The sequence below is a fragment of the Garra rufa genome, chromosome 4 (assembly GCF_049309525.1).
Source record: "Garra rufa chromosome 4, GarRuf1.0, whole genome shotgun sequence".
NCBI lineage: Eukaryota > Metazoa > Chordata > Actinopteri > Cypriniformes > Cyprinidae > Garra > Garra rufa.
This window is the reverse complement of record NC_133364.1, coordinates 52,965,523-52,983,885: the sequence shown is the minus strand read 5'-3', so window position 1 is coordinate 52,983,885 and position 18,363 is coordinate 52,965,523. Positions and strand designations below refer to the sequence as shown.

At 37.1% G+C, this 18,363-nt stretch overlaps 1 protein-coding gene across 1 annotated transcript in view; it reads left to right on the top strand.

Moving 5' to 3' along the window:
* Window positions 1-5,090: 5,090 nt before the first annotated feature.
* Window positions 5,091-18,363, top strand: part of LOC141334149 (uncharacterized) — a 40,495-nt gene continuing 27,222 nt past the window's right edge. The window contains exons 1-2 of the mRNA XM_073839284.1: window positions 5,091-5,784; window positions 6,118-6,290. Coding sequence (XP_073695385.1) covers window positions 5,124-5,784; window positions 6,118-6,290 — 834 coding nt within the window. The 5' untranslated portion in view covers window positions 5,091-5,123. The remainder of the gene's footprint in view (window positions 5,785-6,117; window positions 6,291-18,363) is intronic.

The following is an 18,363-nucleotide window of genomic DNA, read 5'->3' as shown; positions in this document are numbered from 1 at the left end:
CAGAGTCAAACATGAAGATACTGAGGAACAAACAGGTTGGTTTTCATTCTCAAATCTGGACTATCCTATGAACTGTCCTGTACATCTTCTCAATTTATTTGTCTTTGGCAGGTGTTTTTCTGCTCCGTTTGCCCTTCTGCAGCTTTCTTAATTTTTTTCTTAAAGTTCAGCTCTGATTTAAAAACAGCATTTGTAAACTTGTGTCTCATTTAATATGTAAACTTTAAGGTGCACCGCTAGGATTGAGTAACATTTTTTTCATATGAAATAGTTAAATAAAAGTTTTGCATGTGGTCTAACTTGCTCTGATGTGATGATGAAGTATGCAAAATAAAGTCTAGTGACAGCGGTCCCTTTCACTCGACTAGTGCTGCCCCCTTAATAGTTTACTGAATGTTAGTCGTCGAGAAGAAGCTTAATCGACTAAAATTTTGTTGTTTAGTCAGTCACAGTAAAAATGGTCCATGTCATTATTGAACAGATTGTTAACAGCTGGTTCTTGAGGTCGGCCTAATAACGGTATATCGGGCAGGAAATAAATACATTTGCCTATCATTCATCAATCTCACATATGACTTATTATTTAAATATCTTGGGCCAAGTGGGGCTAAAGGAACAAAAGTGGAGTTTATTCGAGACGTCAGCACCGCTGTTTATTTCCCACATTTTCATATCAAGCTACTAACTACCATCGACATTTCAGACATTTAAAACAATTTTAATGGCAAAACTCATTTTTAGACACCAGCAAATTAACGTCTGAATTAGCGTACGATTGCGACCCGATGGGATTATGATCAAGGCAGATTTGTATTACACACAATGCTAAAGACTGCTTGATGAAGAACTTAAAGTTAGTGTAGTGATGGGTACTCGTATCACCGATAACGTTATGAATCTTGGATCACATGTCACTTAATGTGCGGTTATGAGTACATCACATAAGAAAGATTGGTGGGATATCTAGCTTGTAGAACCTCTCACTGTATTATCAACACAAGGAAGACACAAGTGTAATAAAATAAATTTATTAACAAATGATAGACAAGAGTAATAAACTATTAAATGAATACAATAAATGCAAAAGGAAAAAAGTGCATACGATGCATAAAATGTGGTTCAGTTGGGTGTTACTATGTCATAGCTATGTTATCTTATGGAAAGATAAACTGTTGCTACTCTGAAACAAATAAGGTAAAGAACCTTATTATGCATCAAACAAATAAATGAGCTATTATTTGTTAGCAACTGCAATCAGCTATACAATATCTAATGTAAATTAGAAAAATCATATACTAATAGGACACAACAATGCCAAGGTCTCTGGAAGAGGATTGGAAGTGATATTTACGTTCTCTGTGGTTGATTGAGCAGTCCGGTGGCGGTGAATTCTTCCACTGGTTGTGCTGGGAGCAGTCAGTGGGAAAAGGAGCAGGAATCCGTTTCGACAACCTTGAGCACAGGGCTCTAGACTTACTTTTTGCACTGGTTGCACTGGTGTGCCTAACTTTTTTTCTTAGGTGCACCAGCACAAAAGTTAGGTGCACACAAATTTTAAACCGCATCACATTTAACACCGCAGTTTTACAAGTTCACTTTTTAAATTCTTTTTTTATTATTATTATTTTTTTTACCGTACTTTTATTTTGACAGGTTGCCGTGAAGTTTCTGTGTGTACAGTATGATATTATGCTTTCTCAAATGAAACGGTAAAAGTGACACTCACAGCAGGTTTGGAGATTGAGTTTATCTGTTAATGTGAGATGCAAATGCCAAAAATTAGCGGGAGCGTCATGCGTGCTTCAGTAGCCTATACGCGTGTAGTTAAAAAAAAAAATACACGTCTCCACTCCACCATTCATACATAGAGGCAAACAGAACATGCAGGATTCATATTAAACGGTATTTTTGCCTTTCAGTTTTCACAGACACTAGTCCATATCGCGATTTGAATTAAGTGACAGACCAACTTTTGATTTATCATTCCGCGCCAGAGCAAATTCGGTTTTTATGAATGGAGTCCGCGATCCAGTCTGCGTTTTATGCGGAGGAGGCATTGTAAACACTTGACCATGTAGAGACAGCCTGACTGCATCACATGCATTTTCAAACGTACACACACGTACAGGAATATCTCGACCACGGCCAATCAGAGGGGAGGCGGGATCCGTCCTTCATCTCCGATTAGTTTAGACCACAATTTGGGTCTAATGTGTAGTGATGGGATTTATGGCTCTTTGAGGGGATCCGGATCTTGGCGATCGGTTCCTTTCAAAGAGCCGTTCAAAAGAACGGCTCTTTTGGCTCTTTTTAAATATTTAGTCAGTTTTAAGAAGCCAGTTTGGGGGCATCTCAGTTTATCCTGGAAATAATCACTGGGAGGAATTATGAGGTGAGATTTGTAGTCAAATAATTAAAACTCAGATATCACACACCAATATCTGAGTTTGAATTATTCTGAAATATTGATTATTACCTCATTTGTCATGTGTGGACTATATTCCATAGGGCTGCACAACATCCCTCTGCGCCTTAGACAGTGGCATCACTATTTTGGATTTACCTTTAGTACAAAGTGTGTTGCTGCGTCCCAATTCGCATACTTATACTATGCCCTTAAAGTATGTACTCTTTTTGTGAAGAAAAAGTACATACTTTTGAGTATGTAGCAGAAAAGTAGGCTTCGTCTGTTGCTTAGTTACCTAAATCCTGTCACTGTTTAAACTGCCCTGTCAGTTAATATCATCTACATTTCGTTTAATTTGATTTCCTACCGTATTGGAGAGAAATGAAGAGGCACATTCTTATACTAGTCTTTTATGCCGAGAACTTTGCTCGTGTTTGCATAATGATGCATTTAAAAGTTAATGACCAAACCTGTCATTATAAAAGTTCATAATGTTGCTGCACAAGAAATATACCATGGATAACATTATTTAAATATTATTTATTAGGTTACACATTGATTAGTTATCTCAAAAACCCCTTTCTCTACCTGTCCGTTGGTAGCGCGTATCCGTCATGTTTGTAGTTTTCTTAAACAAATTTTATGCGTGTTTGTAGTTCTAATCGGATCCTCGTTCACCGCGCAATGTATTGATGGCAATATTAGCCGTGAGTGTGCATTGATCCGCACTTCGAATTCTTAAGTTAAGTAGTAGACCATCCGGGAATAATTTGTGTGCATCTGTGTGAAACACGCATAGGAAAAAAGAACGACAGAAAGAACGGCCCCCCCCCAGCCGCGACTTGGCTCCCATCGTTCATGTTTATGAGCCGTTCAAAAGAATCGGTTCATTCGCGAACGTCACAACTCTACTAATGTGTGTCTGTCGTTTTTGCCCCCTCGAACGGCTGGTCGCACCGGTGCAACCTTTGATTTTTTTTTAGTCGCACCATTGAGAAATTAGGTCGCACGTGCGACCAAATTGGTCGCACTCTAGAGCCCTGAAGCGCTGTAGGATGCTGATCTCCTGGAGCACCAAAGGGTCCTAAGATCTGGAACACGTAGATGTGACCCTGGTGTAGGGGCTGAAGGCCCTTAGCTTGGAACACGCAAGCAAAGGTACCTGAAGTGAAGGTTTGCTCGCTGGAGCTCAACCTTGTTGCAAATGTCTGTTGATCTTCTGCCTCTCTCAGCTAGAGACTCAGAACTTGGTCAATCCGCTTTGTCTCTCTCGGACGGAGACTTAGGACGTGCTGCATCTGTGGTTGCCTCGCTGGACGAAGACTCTGAACGTGGAAAATATCTCTTTCTTCACAGACAGAACGTGGTCGTATCTGCTGCTGCCTCAAAGCTGGAGACTCGAAGCGTGCAACGTTTGTTTCTGTCTCTCTGGACAGTGGGCTCAGAAGGGTTGTGTCTGTTAGTGTCTCTCTCTTGTGGAGCTAGAGACTCAGAATGGAGGTATCTGTAGCTGCCTTCCCAGTAATTGGCCGCAGACTCAGAAAGAAATTTGATCTGCTACTGTCTCACCCTTGCGGCCTAAGACTCAGAACTGGTGTAACTGTTATGTCTTTCCCCGATGGGACTCAGACTCAGAACTTTGTTGCTCTGTTAGTGTCCCTTCCCCTACGGGACTTAGACTCAGAACGATTATCTGTTGCTGCCTTCCCTGTAATGGGCAGCAGACACAGAACAAGGAGTGTCTTTTGGAGAGGTACCTTTATACCTTTCCGATGAGGAGGAGTTTGCAATTTGGTGCTTCTCCATTTCCATGCTGTGATTGGATGGTTCCATCAGAGCGGGGGGGACATGGGGTAGCCCACCCTTCTTTCCTCTTGTGGAAGTCATTTGCATAGTCCAAACTCAAAGTTAGAAAAGTGTTAATAATATTTTACTGGTGCATTTCTCACTTTCCAAAACACAATCAGAAAACATTTGATCATGTAATGAACACATTAAGTCCAAACATGATGGGAAAAGATTGAACTGTCAAGCATGCATTCATTTGTCCATTAACAGCTGAGTTTGTGTAAGATGTTGCACTACACATCGCTGTCAGTGAGAATACTTATTTCTCTGAATAAGTATAAGAAGTGTGTGTTATGGTTCGCATCAGTTCAAGGTTTAAAAACATAGTTATGAATGGATTTGGATGGATCTTTGTGATCTCTCTTTGTTTCACCCATTGCTGCTGTGTCTGGAGATCCTAAGGAATTTTTATGGCTGTCACAGGACCAAACCTTAGAAAGCAGTCTCAAGGTGGGTGGAGGGCAGAAACTGCATCTTGACCAATAGGAAGTTCTGTCCTTCCCGAGTTTTTGTCCTAAAGGTCTCTTCTTGCCCTCAAAGAGGTGTCTGGCAGTTGTCCTGGCATCCTTATCTGATGGCGTTGGACAGTTTGCTTATGTTAGTCCACCAAGATCCAATCAATATGAAGCAAACCTTTGTCCACTATTGTGGACAGGGAGGGGCCCTTGCCATAAACTGGGCCCTGGAATGTGCTGTCCACTACAGTTGCTTCGTGGATATAGACTGAAGTTGTATGTTAGTTTTGACACTTTACATGTTCGAATGTTTTGATGTCTGTTGTTTTTTGTCATTAAACTGCGGTAAACTTTTGTCTTCTTTCACCTTAGACCTGAGGGCACTGAAAGAGGAGAGTCAAGTACTAAACGAAATGGAAGAGAAAGATCATGATTGCATAAATGAAGAGAAATATTTTAGTTGTTCACTGACTGAAAAGACTCCCTTAAGAAAAAGGACTCAAAAGACTGGAAGAAGTTATTTCACCTGTCAACAGTGTGGAAAGTGTTTCAAACAAACAGTAAGTATTAAAAGACACATGAGAGTTCACACAGGAGAGAAACCGTATGGCTGTCAACAGTGTGGAAAGCATTTCATTCATAGAAAAAATCTTAAAACACATGTTAGGAGTCACATTGGAGAGAATCCCTACACATGCCCTGAGTGTGGACAGAGTTTCCATCAAAAACAACACTTTGAAGACCACAGGATAATTCACACTAAGCAACCCTACACATGCCTTCAGTGTGGAAAGAAGTTTAATTATAAAGTACGCTTTGAAGACCACATAAGAGTTCACACTGGAGATAAGCCTTTCACCTGCCAGCAATGTGGAAGAAGTTTTAACCAAAAAGGATCCCTTAACAGACACATGAGAGTTCATACTGGAGAGAAGCCTTTCACCTGCCAACAGTGTGGAAGAGGTTTTAACCGGAAAGGAAACCTTGACAGTCACATGAGGGTTCACTCTGGAGAGAAGCCCTACTCCTGCCAACAGTGTGGAAGAAGTTTTAACCGGAGAGAACACCTTGATTGCCACATGACAGTTCACACTGGAGAGAGCCTTTTCACCTGCCAACAGTGTGGAGTAAGTTTCACTCAAAAAGAAAGCTTTAATAGACACATGAGAATTCACAATGGAGATCAGTCTTACACGTGTGATCAGTGTGGAATGAGTTTTGATCAACATGAAAACCTTGAATTTCATATGAGAACTCATAGAGAGAATCCCTACACATGCTCTGAGTGTGGAAAGAGTTTTCTTAAAAAACAGCTCTTTGAAGACCACATAAGAATTCACTCTGGAGAGCAGCCCTACACATGCCCTCAGTGCGGAAAGAAGTTTAATTATAAACGACACTTTGAAGTCCACAAAAGAGTTCACACAGGAGAGAAGCCTTTCACCTGCCAGCAATGTGGAAAAAGTTTCAACCAAAAAGGGTCCCTTAACAGACACATGAGAGTTCACTCTGGAGAGAAACCATTTATATGTGGTCACTGCGGAAAGAGTTTTAGAAATAAAGCAACACTTAAATACCACATGAGGTTTCACACATGAGAGATCTGTATGTTTATGTTATCAGTGTGATATGAGTCATGTAATAACACCAGAGAGAAATCTTAACTGTAACATCACTGTGGAAAGACTTGCAGAAACAAGACAATCTTGAGGTTCACATAAGCACCTCTAATAAATTTCTAAATATCTGAGCAGTGAATTTGGGCTTTGTTTACACCTGGGTTTAAATGTGTTTTGGTTGATTGGATCACAAGTAGACTGTATCTGTATCACAGTTTCTTTTGACCACTTCTCTCCCCATTTTGTCAAGGGGAGGTTAAATGCATGGGATCTTTCAGATCTTCCGATCAAATAACATAAAAAGTAAGTCTAGAGAAAACAACCAAAGAGGTAAAGGAAAGTAAGCAGTGCTGGTGATTGTGTAGGGAATCAATAAATTGAGAACAGGAGGAATTAAAAACTGTAGTGCAATTTACAGAGGGGTAATTGCATTAATAAATGAGTTGAAACAAGCAGATGACATCAAGTGTAAAAAGTTCTTGAAGATGAAGGATTGGTGATAATATGTAATAGAGCATATGGATAGTGATAAAATGAAAATGGTATGTGAGCAATGATTTGAAGTTGCAGTCAAATAGGAAATAAATTATGGAGGCTTGGAGTAATAACTGGGGTCCCATTAAGTGTGAACATGGGAAATGTAATAGAAGCCGAATACTTACAGATGACTAGAGAGTGTTTTGTTTTCTAACCTGAGCTCTTTCTTCCTGTCATTTTGTCTTATGCCCAAGCCATCTTTGTTGCTGTAGGTACATTTGATTTCATAATGTACTCTTCAATGGTAAGCAACATGAGTCATTTTTCATCAGTTCGGTTCAGTAAAATACCACCACACCAGAGCAACTCAATCTCAGTGACGGGAACATTGTGATCCTGCACCAGAGCTACATGACTGAAGGACTGAATTACCTCTGCTCCTCCAATCTATAAGAGGACTGCCATGATGTATTCATTTTTCAAGAACTTTTGTAGCCGTTCAAAGAAAATAAACTGGTTTTATAAGTGAAGCTGGTGATGCTGTTTTTGAATTTGTTTATTCATTGTCTGCTGACATCTTAATAGATTTAATAGTTGATTATTTGCAGTTTATTTACTCTTAACACTAAGTAGGGCAGATTATATAAACCGTAATGTTCATTTTATCAAGCCATTCAAGTGGCAGACTGGGGCTTGGTTTCAACCAGACCCCGAGACAAAGGAGGAACAGTTTTATCATTTCTAAATAAACTGAGCAACACGTCAAAACACACCACAAGTGCTCATGGTCGTTAATTGTAATGATCTTTTGGCATTACAACCTCTATTATTTTTATCTAGAGCAATCTGTATTCCAAGCTGATCTACGCTGGTCTATGCTGGCTAGTGCTGGTCCAGGTTGGTTTAAGCTGGTATAGTGCTGGTCCAGACTGGTTGATGCAAGTATACTGCTGATGCAGGTTGGTTTATACTGGTAGAGTGCTGATCTAGCTAGTGGACCAACATATTTATTCTGTTCTCAAGCAAAATGAAGCTGGAGATGTTGGTTCACAAGCATTAGCTTTGCATTAGGGTTGAGTGTCAGTCAACTTTTTATTTTGTATAATTGATAAGCGATTATGTCTCCAACAAGACAGCATACTGATTGACAGGTTTCCATCACCTGACCCTGTTTTGTTATACTGAACCAGTGGCATTAAAGAAAAAAATGCATTGCGCTGCACATAGTATTACTGCAGTTTATTTACTGCTTGTCTGTAAGTTCTCTGAGTGTCTGTCTGACACTGATATCTAGTGGACATTTTATTATATGTGACTTTACAGACTTGCAGACAAACCTGGTTTTCACATGACACTCAAACACAAAACCAGGAACAGTGTTGCCAGATTGGGCATGTTTCCATCCAACTGGGCTTCTTTTGATCAGGCTGGGCCAGAGAAAAATACATTGGGCGGGTGAACAACATTTTGCAGCATCTTGTTTTTTTTATTCACCTTTTTGTTTGGTGAATGTTATTTTAATACATTTGAAAATGTGTTAAGTATTAACTAGATAAAACAGTTTGTCGAGACGAACTTTGAAGTTCACTGTAAAAAGTTTGCTGTAAATTTTACAGTAACTTACTGGCAGCTGGATGCCAGTAAGTTACTGTAAAAATGTTTATAGTATTAATACTGTAAGTGCATTTACAGTACTAAAAGGTCTTTACTGTAATTTCATTTACAGTATTTTTACTGTAATTTCATTTACAGTATTTTTACTGTAATTTCATTTACAGTGTTTTTACTGTATCTTCAATTACAGTATTTTTACTGTATTTTCAATTACAGTATCAGTACTATAGAGTTTATTTTCATTTATTTTAAACATTTTTTACCTGTAAAAACAATCCAATTAACCTACAGCACTGTAATTCAAGATTTTTACCACCCCAACCCCATAAAAATCACAATAACTCATAAGCATTAGTTCTGATAATATTCTTTTTAATTGTTGAACATTTTCTTTTTAAAAGTACAGAGACTTTGTATCATGGCAAACATACACACACTGAAAAGCAAAAATAAGTAAGTACACTACCAGTCATAAGTTTTTGAACACTAAGATTTTTTTAAAGTATTCTCTTCTGCACACCAAGCCTGCATTAATTTGATCCAAATTTAATTTATTCCTTTGATCAAAGCTGAATTTTCAGCATCATTACTCGTCTTCAGTATCACATGATCCTTCAGAAATCATTCTAGTACGCTGATAAACATTATTTAATTTTTAGATTTTTCAGGATTCTTTGATGAATAGAAAGATATTATTTAGCAAGGATGATTTAAATTGATCAAAAGTGATAATAAAGACATTCATAATGTTACAAACTATTTCTGTTTCAGATAAATGCTGTTTATCTGAACTTTCTATTAATCAAAGAAACCTGAAAAAAATGTACTCCACTGTTTTTAGCATTATAATAATTTCAGCAACATCATAATAATAGTTTTTTTAATCAAATTATTAGAATGATTTCTGAAGGATCATGTGACTGCAGTAATGATGCTAAAAATTAAGGTTTGATCACAGCAATAAATTACATTTTAAAATATATTCAAAAAGAAAACAGTTATTTTAAATAATAAAAATGGTTCAAAAGTGTATTGTTTTTGCTGTACTTTGGACCAAATGAATGCAGGCTTAGTGAGCAGAAGAGACCTTCTTTAAAAACATTTAAAATCTTACTGTTCAAAAGCTTTGTCTGGTAGTGTAAATAAAATAAAATCATACAGTAAAAATGTGTTTGTGTTGTGTTAAATTTTAGTAGTTTTGAGTCAAAGTTGACAAGCTCTCTGATGAGAAACAGCAGAATGGGATTCAGGCTGATGCTTGTTGTTTGCACCCTCTTTCCAGAAGTCCATCTGATCTGTGACTGTCAATGCATTTGCTGCCACAAAGATTGACTGTCTGAACAAACCTGCAAGCACAAGAAAAACAGTGTTTAAAGAATTTGCCTCAACTGTCAAACTTGGTGCTGTATGCATTTTTTAAAAAAAAATTATATACTACATACGAACGCAGTAGTAAGAAAAAAAACTGAAGAAACTTTTTCTTGAAATTTTTTATAAAGAATTTTATGAATGGGTCAGTAAGTCACTGATTCTAGGTGTTTAAAAAAGGTAAATTCATTCAGTAATGAAACACTGCTGTGTGCAGAGATGCACAACATGGCTTTGTTAAGAACCGTTTTTACTAAATGGAGCAAAAAGACAATATTTTCTTCTTGATTTAAAGGAGAACTCCGGTGTGATTTTGACCTACAGTGTATTGAATCATGATACCGAGTGTGAACGTACCTTGCATATCTCATCTCGTCTTGTCCACTGCAGTCCGAAATCTGGGGTCAGTTATCCGATGCTCACAACAGGTTGTCAATGAGAGTCAACAGGGCATCGAAGAAGCCATGTAAATAAATCACTGTTTTACGCCATTTACGAGGCACAGAGTAGCTCCACACTTCATTGGTAGACTTCCAAGGGCCCTGACATTTAAAACGAGACATTGAGAACTCAGAAAAAGCACCGGTAGTTTATTTACAAGAAGATTTATACAGACAGTTCCTGCAAGAAAAAATCCGGCCGCCGCCATCTTAAATTTAGTCACGATAAGTCGAGTGTTGAGCACCAAGGAATTTATCAGGTTATCAACGTATCAGGTTGTAGTTTCCTTCGTGCTCGACACTCGACTTATCGTGACTAAATTTAAGATGGCGGCGGCCGCTAAACTTCTTGCAGTTACTGTCTGTATAAATCTACTTGTAAATAAACTCCCGGTGCTTTTTCTGAGTTCTCAATGTCTCGTTTTAAATGTCAGGGCCCTTGGAAGTCTACCAATGAAGTGTGGAGCTACTTTGTGCCTCGTAAATGGCGTAAAACAGTGATTTATTTACATGGCTTCTTCGATGCCCTATTGACTCTCATTGACAACCTGTTGTGAGCATCGGATAACTGACCCCAGATTTCGGACTGCAGTGGACAAGACGAGATGAGATATGCAAGGTACGTTTACAGTCGGTATCATGATTCAATACACTTTAGGTCAAAATCACACCGGAGTTCTCCTTTAAATCACTTAATATTACATTCTTGTTTATTGAATTTTGTTGCCCTGACACTTAGTAAAGTCTGCCACAGACCATGCTAAATGCTAACCAATCTGTTCATATAAACATTCTAAACGTGTGTGTGTTTCCTAGAAAGTCTGTGCATATAATAGGCCTACTATGATTAAAAATCTATATTTGTTGTTTTACAGTAACAATAATCTAAATTGACAGACAGTAAGATTGCTATTATGAATTTAAAGGTTACAGTAAGTTAAAGATACCTGAAGCAGCTGCATTTTGCTGTTTAAATGCTGGTTTAATAGAAATAATTTTAATGCGCATGCAAACTCAATCTTGATGGTAATAAAAAACATTCCCAGGAAATAAATACCTTACAAATGTGTACTTTAAATACAATATAACTTGCTTAGGATAAAAGCATCTGAAAAATGCATGAATGTAAATGCAATGTAAAACAAAATATGTTTTAGGTTACCTTATTCTGCATGTCTGTAAAATGGACAGCTGGCTGTGTGATGATTCTGCCCTTGATGGTCAGCATCCAGTTAGTGCTTGGAGAAATCTCCTGTAACAGACAGTGTCACAACACCCTTTTAGTGTTACTATAGTTTATGATCTGTTTTGCGGTGCTCAATTTCCTACACCTTCTACCTTATTTTGTTTATTCTCAGGTTAGGTAAAGATAGTCGAATCTGCCCTATCGTATAAGTAATTTTCATACTCACACCATAGGCTTCAGAAGACTCCTCCGTGGTCTGTTCAGTTCAAGTCTATCAATCAGAGTCTTTTGGCAGGCAGGCTTCTTGGTTATAATAAAGTATAATTTTATTGTCTATAGGTTATATATTTTACATACAAATACTACTATATAAAATAAAGAAATATAAAAGAAAATAAATTGCTATCTTAGTCGTTCGAAGGCTTCAATGGCAGGTCGTCATGGCAGGTCGTCTGGCACCGGAGAAGCTGTTGCAGAACCAGCATCTGATGTCCTCTTCGTACTTCAGTCTTTTATACCCAGCAGGTGCATTCCAATGTCCTTTTTGGAAATCCCCTAAGAAAGTACCTATATAACCTCTCTGCATCTTCGCATTCTTTCTTCTCCGGATTCTTCTCCTCTGCTTCACTCTACGCCTCGTCCACTACAGAACACTCGACGGTAACATTTGAATTCCTCTTGGTCATTCTTTTTAGCAAAGCTCTTTCTAATACATGTTTGTTTCCTAGCTATGTTCTTGCTAGTACATGTTATAAACCTTTTCTTAATAAATGCTTTAAAACAACAAGTATGGTGTTTTAGTTAATAAACTACTTTCAATAAAACGTATACAATACAAATGTGTGGTGTCTTTCTTAATAAACTACTTTCAATAAAACGTATACAATACAAATGTGTGGTGTCTTTCTTAATAAAGCTAACACAATACAAGTGTTATATAGAAGAAAAGGACATACTTGCAACAGGAAAATTGCATATTTCATTAACAGATCAGAAAAGACAACTACTGTACAGTAATACAATTTACATTTTTAATAAAATAAACATTTATAATATTTATTAGCAAAACTTGCTATTTTAATATATTGCTAGCCCGTTACTCTCTTTAAAATGTTAACCCGTTCTGTGAGTTAGTGGAGAACAGCAGCCTGTGGCTAATTTAGTAACGTTAACATTAGTTAAGTTGACGAAAGCAAAAGCTTAACGTTACCTGTTGTTTGCACTGCAACGACGGCAATCACCAGAAAAGGCTCCAATACACCTCTGATGCAGACGACATGACCACGAGACCACAAACTTGAAAATAAAACACAAAAGAAGCACTTAACCGCGGTGTTTCAGCTTTACCTCAGTGTTTCATGTTAGCGCGCTGTTTATGTCACGTCTGTCACTGAATTTAGGGACCGTCTATAAAGTTACATACGACATTGATACACACATTTCTTACTTAAACATCATTTGAAGAGAATTACCTTGCCAGCTATAAAGAAGCAGCGTTGAAATGATATTATGCCGCTCTGTGACTAACGTTGAGTTTGTCAACTTCGGCTTATGGACATTATTAGCTTACCAGTTCATGTTATCGTCGATACTATGGCAGTCATTCACAAGAAGAAGATCCAAAATACACCTCCGACGTTACAGACGACATCCAGACCAGAAACTTGAAAATAACAAGCAAAAGAAGGGCTTGAAAATACTATTTAAAATCTCCACAGAAAAAGCGGTGTTGCTTAACGCACTTTACGTTACCTCAGTATTTCACCTCAGTTCGCCGTTAAGCTTGAGTAACGTTAAGGGCTCGTCAGACGAGCTAACTTGCATTAAAGGGCAGCACAATATACAAACGCGTTTCTCGGTTTCACTAAAGTTTATTTCGACTAATATATGTCACCTTAAGTTACTCACCAGTCCATGTTTTCACCGTTATGGCGGCGCCCCGGCCGTCAGTCAGAAAAAAAGGCTACCGACATGCAAAACACGATGAATATTGTTAGTTTGCTGTTAACAAGTGAAAACATCTTAAAATTGTTCAGTTTTTCATAAAACAGAAATAATATACTAACCTTTTTGTCAAGTTATTGGTGCAACATTTCTCCTTTTGTCCTTTTTACCGCCACTTCCTCTCAGCAGGAGAGAAAAAAAATCGCCCTTGCCATTGGTCAATTTTTCGCGGGCAAGTTCACTACTGTAAATTTACAGTAGTTTACTGTAAACGGATTTACAGTAGTGGATAATTACAGTAGTGATCATATATTTTCCCATAATCCTTTGCAGTTTACAGTAAAATACTGTATATACATTTTACAGTATCTTACTGTAGATATTACAGTAAAATACTGTTCAAATTACAAAAATCGGTTACAGTGTTGGCTTGAGAAAGTCTGACCAGATAGTTTAAAAAAGTTTTAAAAAGTTTAATTAGTTTAAAAGTATAAAAAGTTTTAAAAGTTCAAAAGCAAGTTGCTAGTATGTTTTTAGTTGTTTTTAACATGATTAGCAAGTCACTAGCATGTTTTTAGCATGATCAGCAAGTTGCCAGCATGATTAGCATGTTACTACTCAGGAAAAATCCTTCTAGAGTGGAGCTGGTCAGCTGGAGTTACCAGGGATTCTACAATGCAGCAGGATATCTCTCTTCTCTTTGGGTGAGTACTGAAAGGATTTCTGAGAAGTGATTAAGCGTGTGGTTTAATAACCAAATAAAATTTCCGTACCTTATTATGGAAATGCTAAGTGACGGTTGATGGCGTGATGGCCATTAAATGCACTGATGTAATATATAACGTAAAGTCTGTTGATGTGTTTATTATTATATTTGTGATGGGGTGTGCAATATGATGATTTTTGTTCGTGGACGAATAAAATGTCTCCACAATATGCTTTTGAAGAAACGTAGCATCGTGCTACAGCGCACATTCAATCAGTTGCAGTTTTGGCGCCATCTCAATACTGTGCAAGGCCACATGCATTCACAGCAAATGTTAACTCAGGCAGGGCTGTGCAGAGACCTTTAAAGGGGCAGGTGCTCAAAGTATAAAAAAGGCATCTGAAACAAGGCATTAAAGAGCCCCTAGGGTCCATCACCTCATTGTAGGCATCCAGTTACTTATGTAGCAAGTAGCAATGTCATTAATAAGACAAATTATGCATTATTTGAAGTTTTAATTGCATTTATGTTTAGTTCAGGACTCAAACAATAGAATTATTAATATTTTTATTACTATAAAAGGGGCTCCCTAAATATGACTGTGCTCAAAATATCAGTACAGCAATACTGTACTGCACTGGTCTCAAACTCAATTCCTGGAGGGCCACAGCTCTGCACAGTTTAGCTCCAACCCTAATCGGACACACCTGATCCAGCTTATCAAGGTCTTCAGGATTACTAGAAACTTCCAAGCAGGTGTGAGTTGGAGTTGGTTGGAGCTAAACTCTGCAGAGCTGTGGCCCTCCAGGAATTGAGTTTGAGACCTCTGCTGCACTGTATATTGTGACACATTCCTTGCTGATCCACGTATTATTACAGAGGCTTCTATGTTGTGAAGCAGTTTTGAGAAAGAAACAACACAAAATACCATTTTAATGTTTAAAAGATTAAAATATTTTTTGGACCTATTCATTTTGATTAGAAATTGTTGTGTATTAAATTGTCAAACCTAAATATTTTCTCTCTGTTTAACACAATAATAAAGAACAGCTGTTATATTAAACTCTGTGTTGTCACTATTGATAATATATGTTGTCCCTGATGTATTGTATTGTAAGACTGTAGACAGTAGAATATTGAGGCATAAAATGGGATGATTTATAATTCAGGTTCACACAAAAACAAAATATCTTATACAATTGAATTTCAGCCTTTATACCATTAAAAGGGATAAATCGAGTTTATCATTTATTATATTTATTTAAAACAAAAACTATCTAAACTGTCTTAAGGCGAGACACTACAGGTGAATAGGGTAAAAATTTTAACTAGCAGATATCACCATGAAACTTTCCCAGTTGATTACCTACATTAAGATGAGAAAAAAATGTATTACAAAGTTTCTGTAATTTTATGTTTAAATATGCAAATTAGGCATTATCTAATTAAATATGCGCTAATTTGCCTATATTTTAAAAAACGAAATCTCAGAATTGGATAAAGCCAGGTTCAGAATTCTTTTTTCATTGTGTTCACATATTAGATGGGAAAAAAATTACAGATGGATTTATGGATTTCTACTTTTGTTATCCTGTAAATCAGAATATACTGTCAATAGCCTTAAAAAATGTATTTTCGCCATGTTTTTTGGAATAAAATGTTATATAAATCAGGCTAGGAATAATATATTTACAAATCCCTCTGTAATTGTCTTCATAATATAACTAGGTACAAGACTGGAAAGTTTGGTGTATATAGGTGCTACTGAAGTGGAGATTTCAGACTTGGAGTATGAGAGAAAAGTCATTTTGAGAAAATGGGCTTTAAAGATTTATATTGTAAAAATTCCACACATTTTTATATGAAAACGTTGCTAACAAGCAAAACAACTGGCCAAGTAATTGTTTATAACAATGTAGACCATGAACAATGACAACTGAATAAAACAACATTGCCAAATAAGACCTTCAACTAACCACAGAGAACCACAAATACATGAACAAGCAGCCACTGTTGTGTAGAGTGCACTTTATTTATAGATTGGCTTATATCTAAACCACCCTGGTTTCCCATCGACAGCTTACGTTCAGATGCGCTTCCCGAGGGCATTTCAATGGGTAATCCATTACTAATTTACCTTTTCCCCCTTGCAAGTGACAACTGCTGTACTCTTTTCGATGATTGACGCAAAGTCATTTTCATTCATTCACTCAAAAGATACGCGCGGAAAGCTAAACCAAACAAGGAAGCGTCAAAGCATACCATGTGATGATTGTGAACGAATCACGTTGTCAGAAATTATCTTCAGCCAATGAGATTGCGCATTTAGAATTAAATCCCCTCTTTTACTTTCACGATTGGTTGCTGATAAAAAGGAAATAACCATATTTGGATCTGACAGCATTGTACAGAAGAGAGAGAGCTTTCCAGCAGTGTACGTGATGACTGGGTACAGGCAGAGATCGCGGAGCAGCATGTTGATTTAGAACGCCAACTTTTGTTGAATTTATGAGAAATCTACAGACGCAAACAGACAAAGTGCAGTAAAATAAAGACCTAAATGTGTATTTCGGACTTTTTTTCACCACAAGTCTAAAAGAAGACATGTTATTGAAGACAAATATCCAGTGGCGGCTGGTCCATAGGGGGCGCTGGGGCGCCGCCCCCCCTCAAGTTAGCCAAGGAAGAAGACTATTAACATGTTAAAAATAAGTTTAATAGATATTGCAAAATAATTACGAAATTGCATTATTTTTACATACTATTCGACTGGTAGTTATGTTAGCACCTGTTAAAAATAAAAAAAATCTAAACTGTTTTTCGTTTGTTTGTGTATGCGGGACGCCGGCCAAATGGGTGTCTATTAGGTCTGTAAATTTTTGAAACGCATGTGACTTGAGGCTGAGCTCTGATTGGCTTGTTTCAGATTGTCCTCGGGGCGCAGAGCACAGCGCCCCAGACCCTCCCACTTTAGATCTTAGCCAATCAATCTTGTTTTTATATATTTTGTCCTCATGTGATTGGACCTTTCTCGACTGTCAAATATGTGCAATATCTTTTCCGAGATGAAAGTAAATTTGATTTTATCTTTCACAAGCCGTTCAAATGAAGAAAAAAATAAATAAAATAAACTTATGAATCATGGAGCTTGGATAGAGTTTGCTTGCTAGATGCGATGTAAGTCATGCCTTTTATTGTTTTCATTGTTTGTTATTTCATTGTTAAGTCCTGTCACCGAAGCGTTGTGGGCAACTACACAGAAAGTAACGTTAACTAAAACAATGCAGTTTAACTCAATCGTCGGGGTACAAGCAAGGGTTTATGTAGATGTCTTTTTTCAAGTAAATTGTGAGTGTTTATGTTAGTATTATTTTAAGCACAATATTAAAATAGATATATATAATATAGTGTTCCTTCTTTAATTGGACATACAAATATATTGTCAATAGCATTATAATTACTTATTATATTGGACTATATATATCTATGAAAATTAATTTATATGCAATGTTTTATTACAAATCAATTTATTTTCTCTGTCTTTGAGATTTAACCTGTGGCTCCCTCGTGTGGATAACATTAGTATTATGGCCTTTATCTCTGAATCACATTAATATAAATGGCTTATATTTTTTGGGATGATTACAAATGTTTAATAATTACTTTACTGATAATAAAACCTGTATTAACAGTGTGATTCATTTTGTGTGCGCCCCCCTAAATTTTTTTAGCACCAGCCGCCACTGCAAATATCCAAAAATCTCAAAATTGACCAATAAAAAAAAAAACGATGTTTTTGCCTGCCGTGTCTCGCCTTAATTGTTTTGATTTTTAGAAGTCACATTAACTTCTTTCACACTTCTTTGCTACATAAAAACATAGGTCGATAACTGCAATAATTTGACCATAAAGAGCAGAAAAAATGTGGAAATATATTCATTCTCGGTCACGAGGGGGCGCTTTAGGAGCGCTGAAAAACTACCATAGGAACGGTTATACACAAAGCAGCATTAATGCTGTTTTATCAGGCTTGAAATGAACATGCCAACGACACGATTCTGAGGACAGTCGGTTCCCTTCAGATTTATATAAAGACATGCGTGCCGCCTATTGACTTTAAAATGTTCAGCATGCATATTTATTCAGTGACATCATTGCCTTTTGAAGTTTAATCCAGCCCTATCGCGATTCTCGCCTTTCCGTCCCCAAATGTAAGACTTCCTAAATTATAATTAAGTCTTTTCTTATACTATTCAACATATATAAAACTTTGTATGGCCTTAAATTTGATACAGTTGA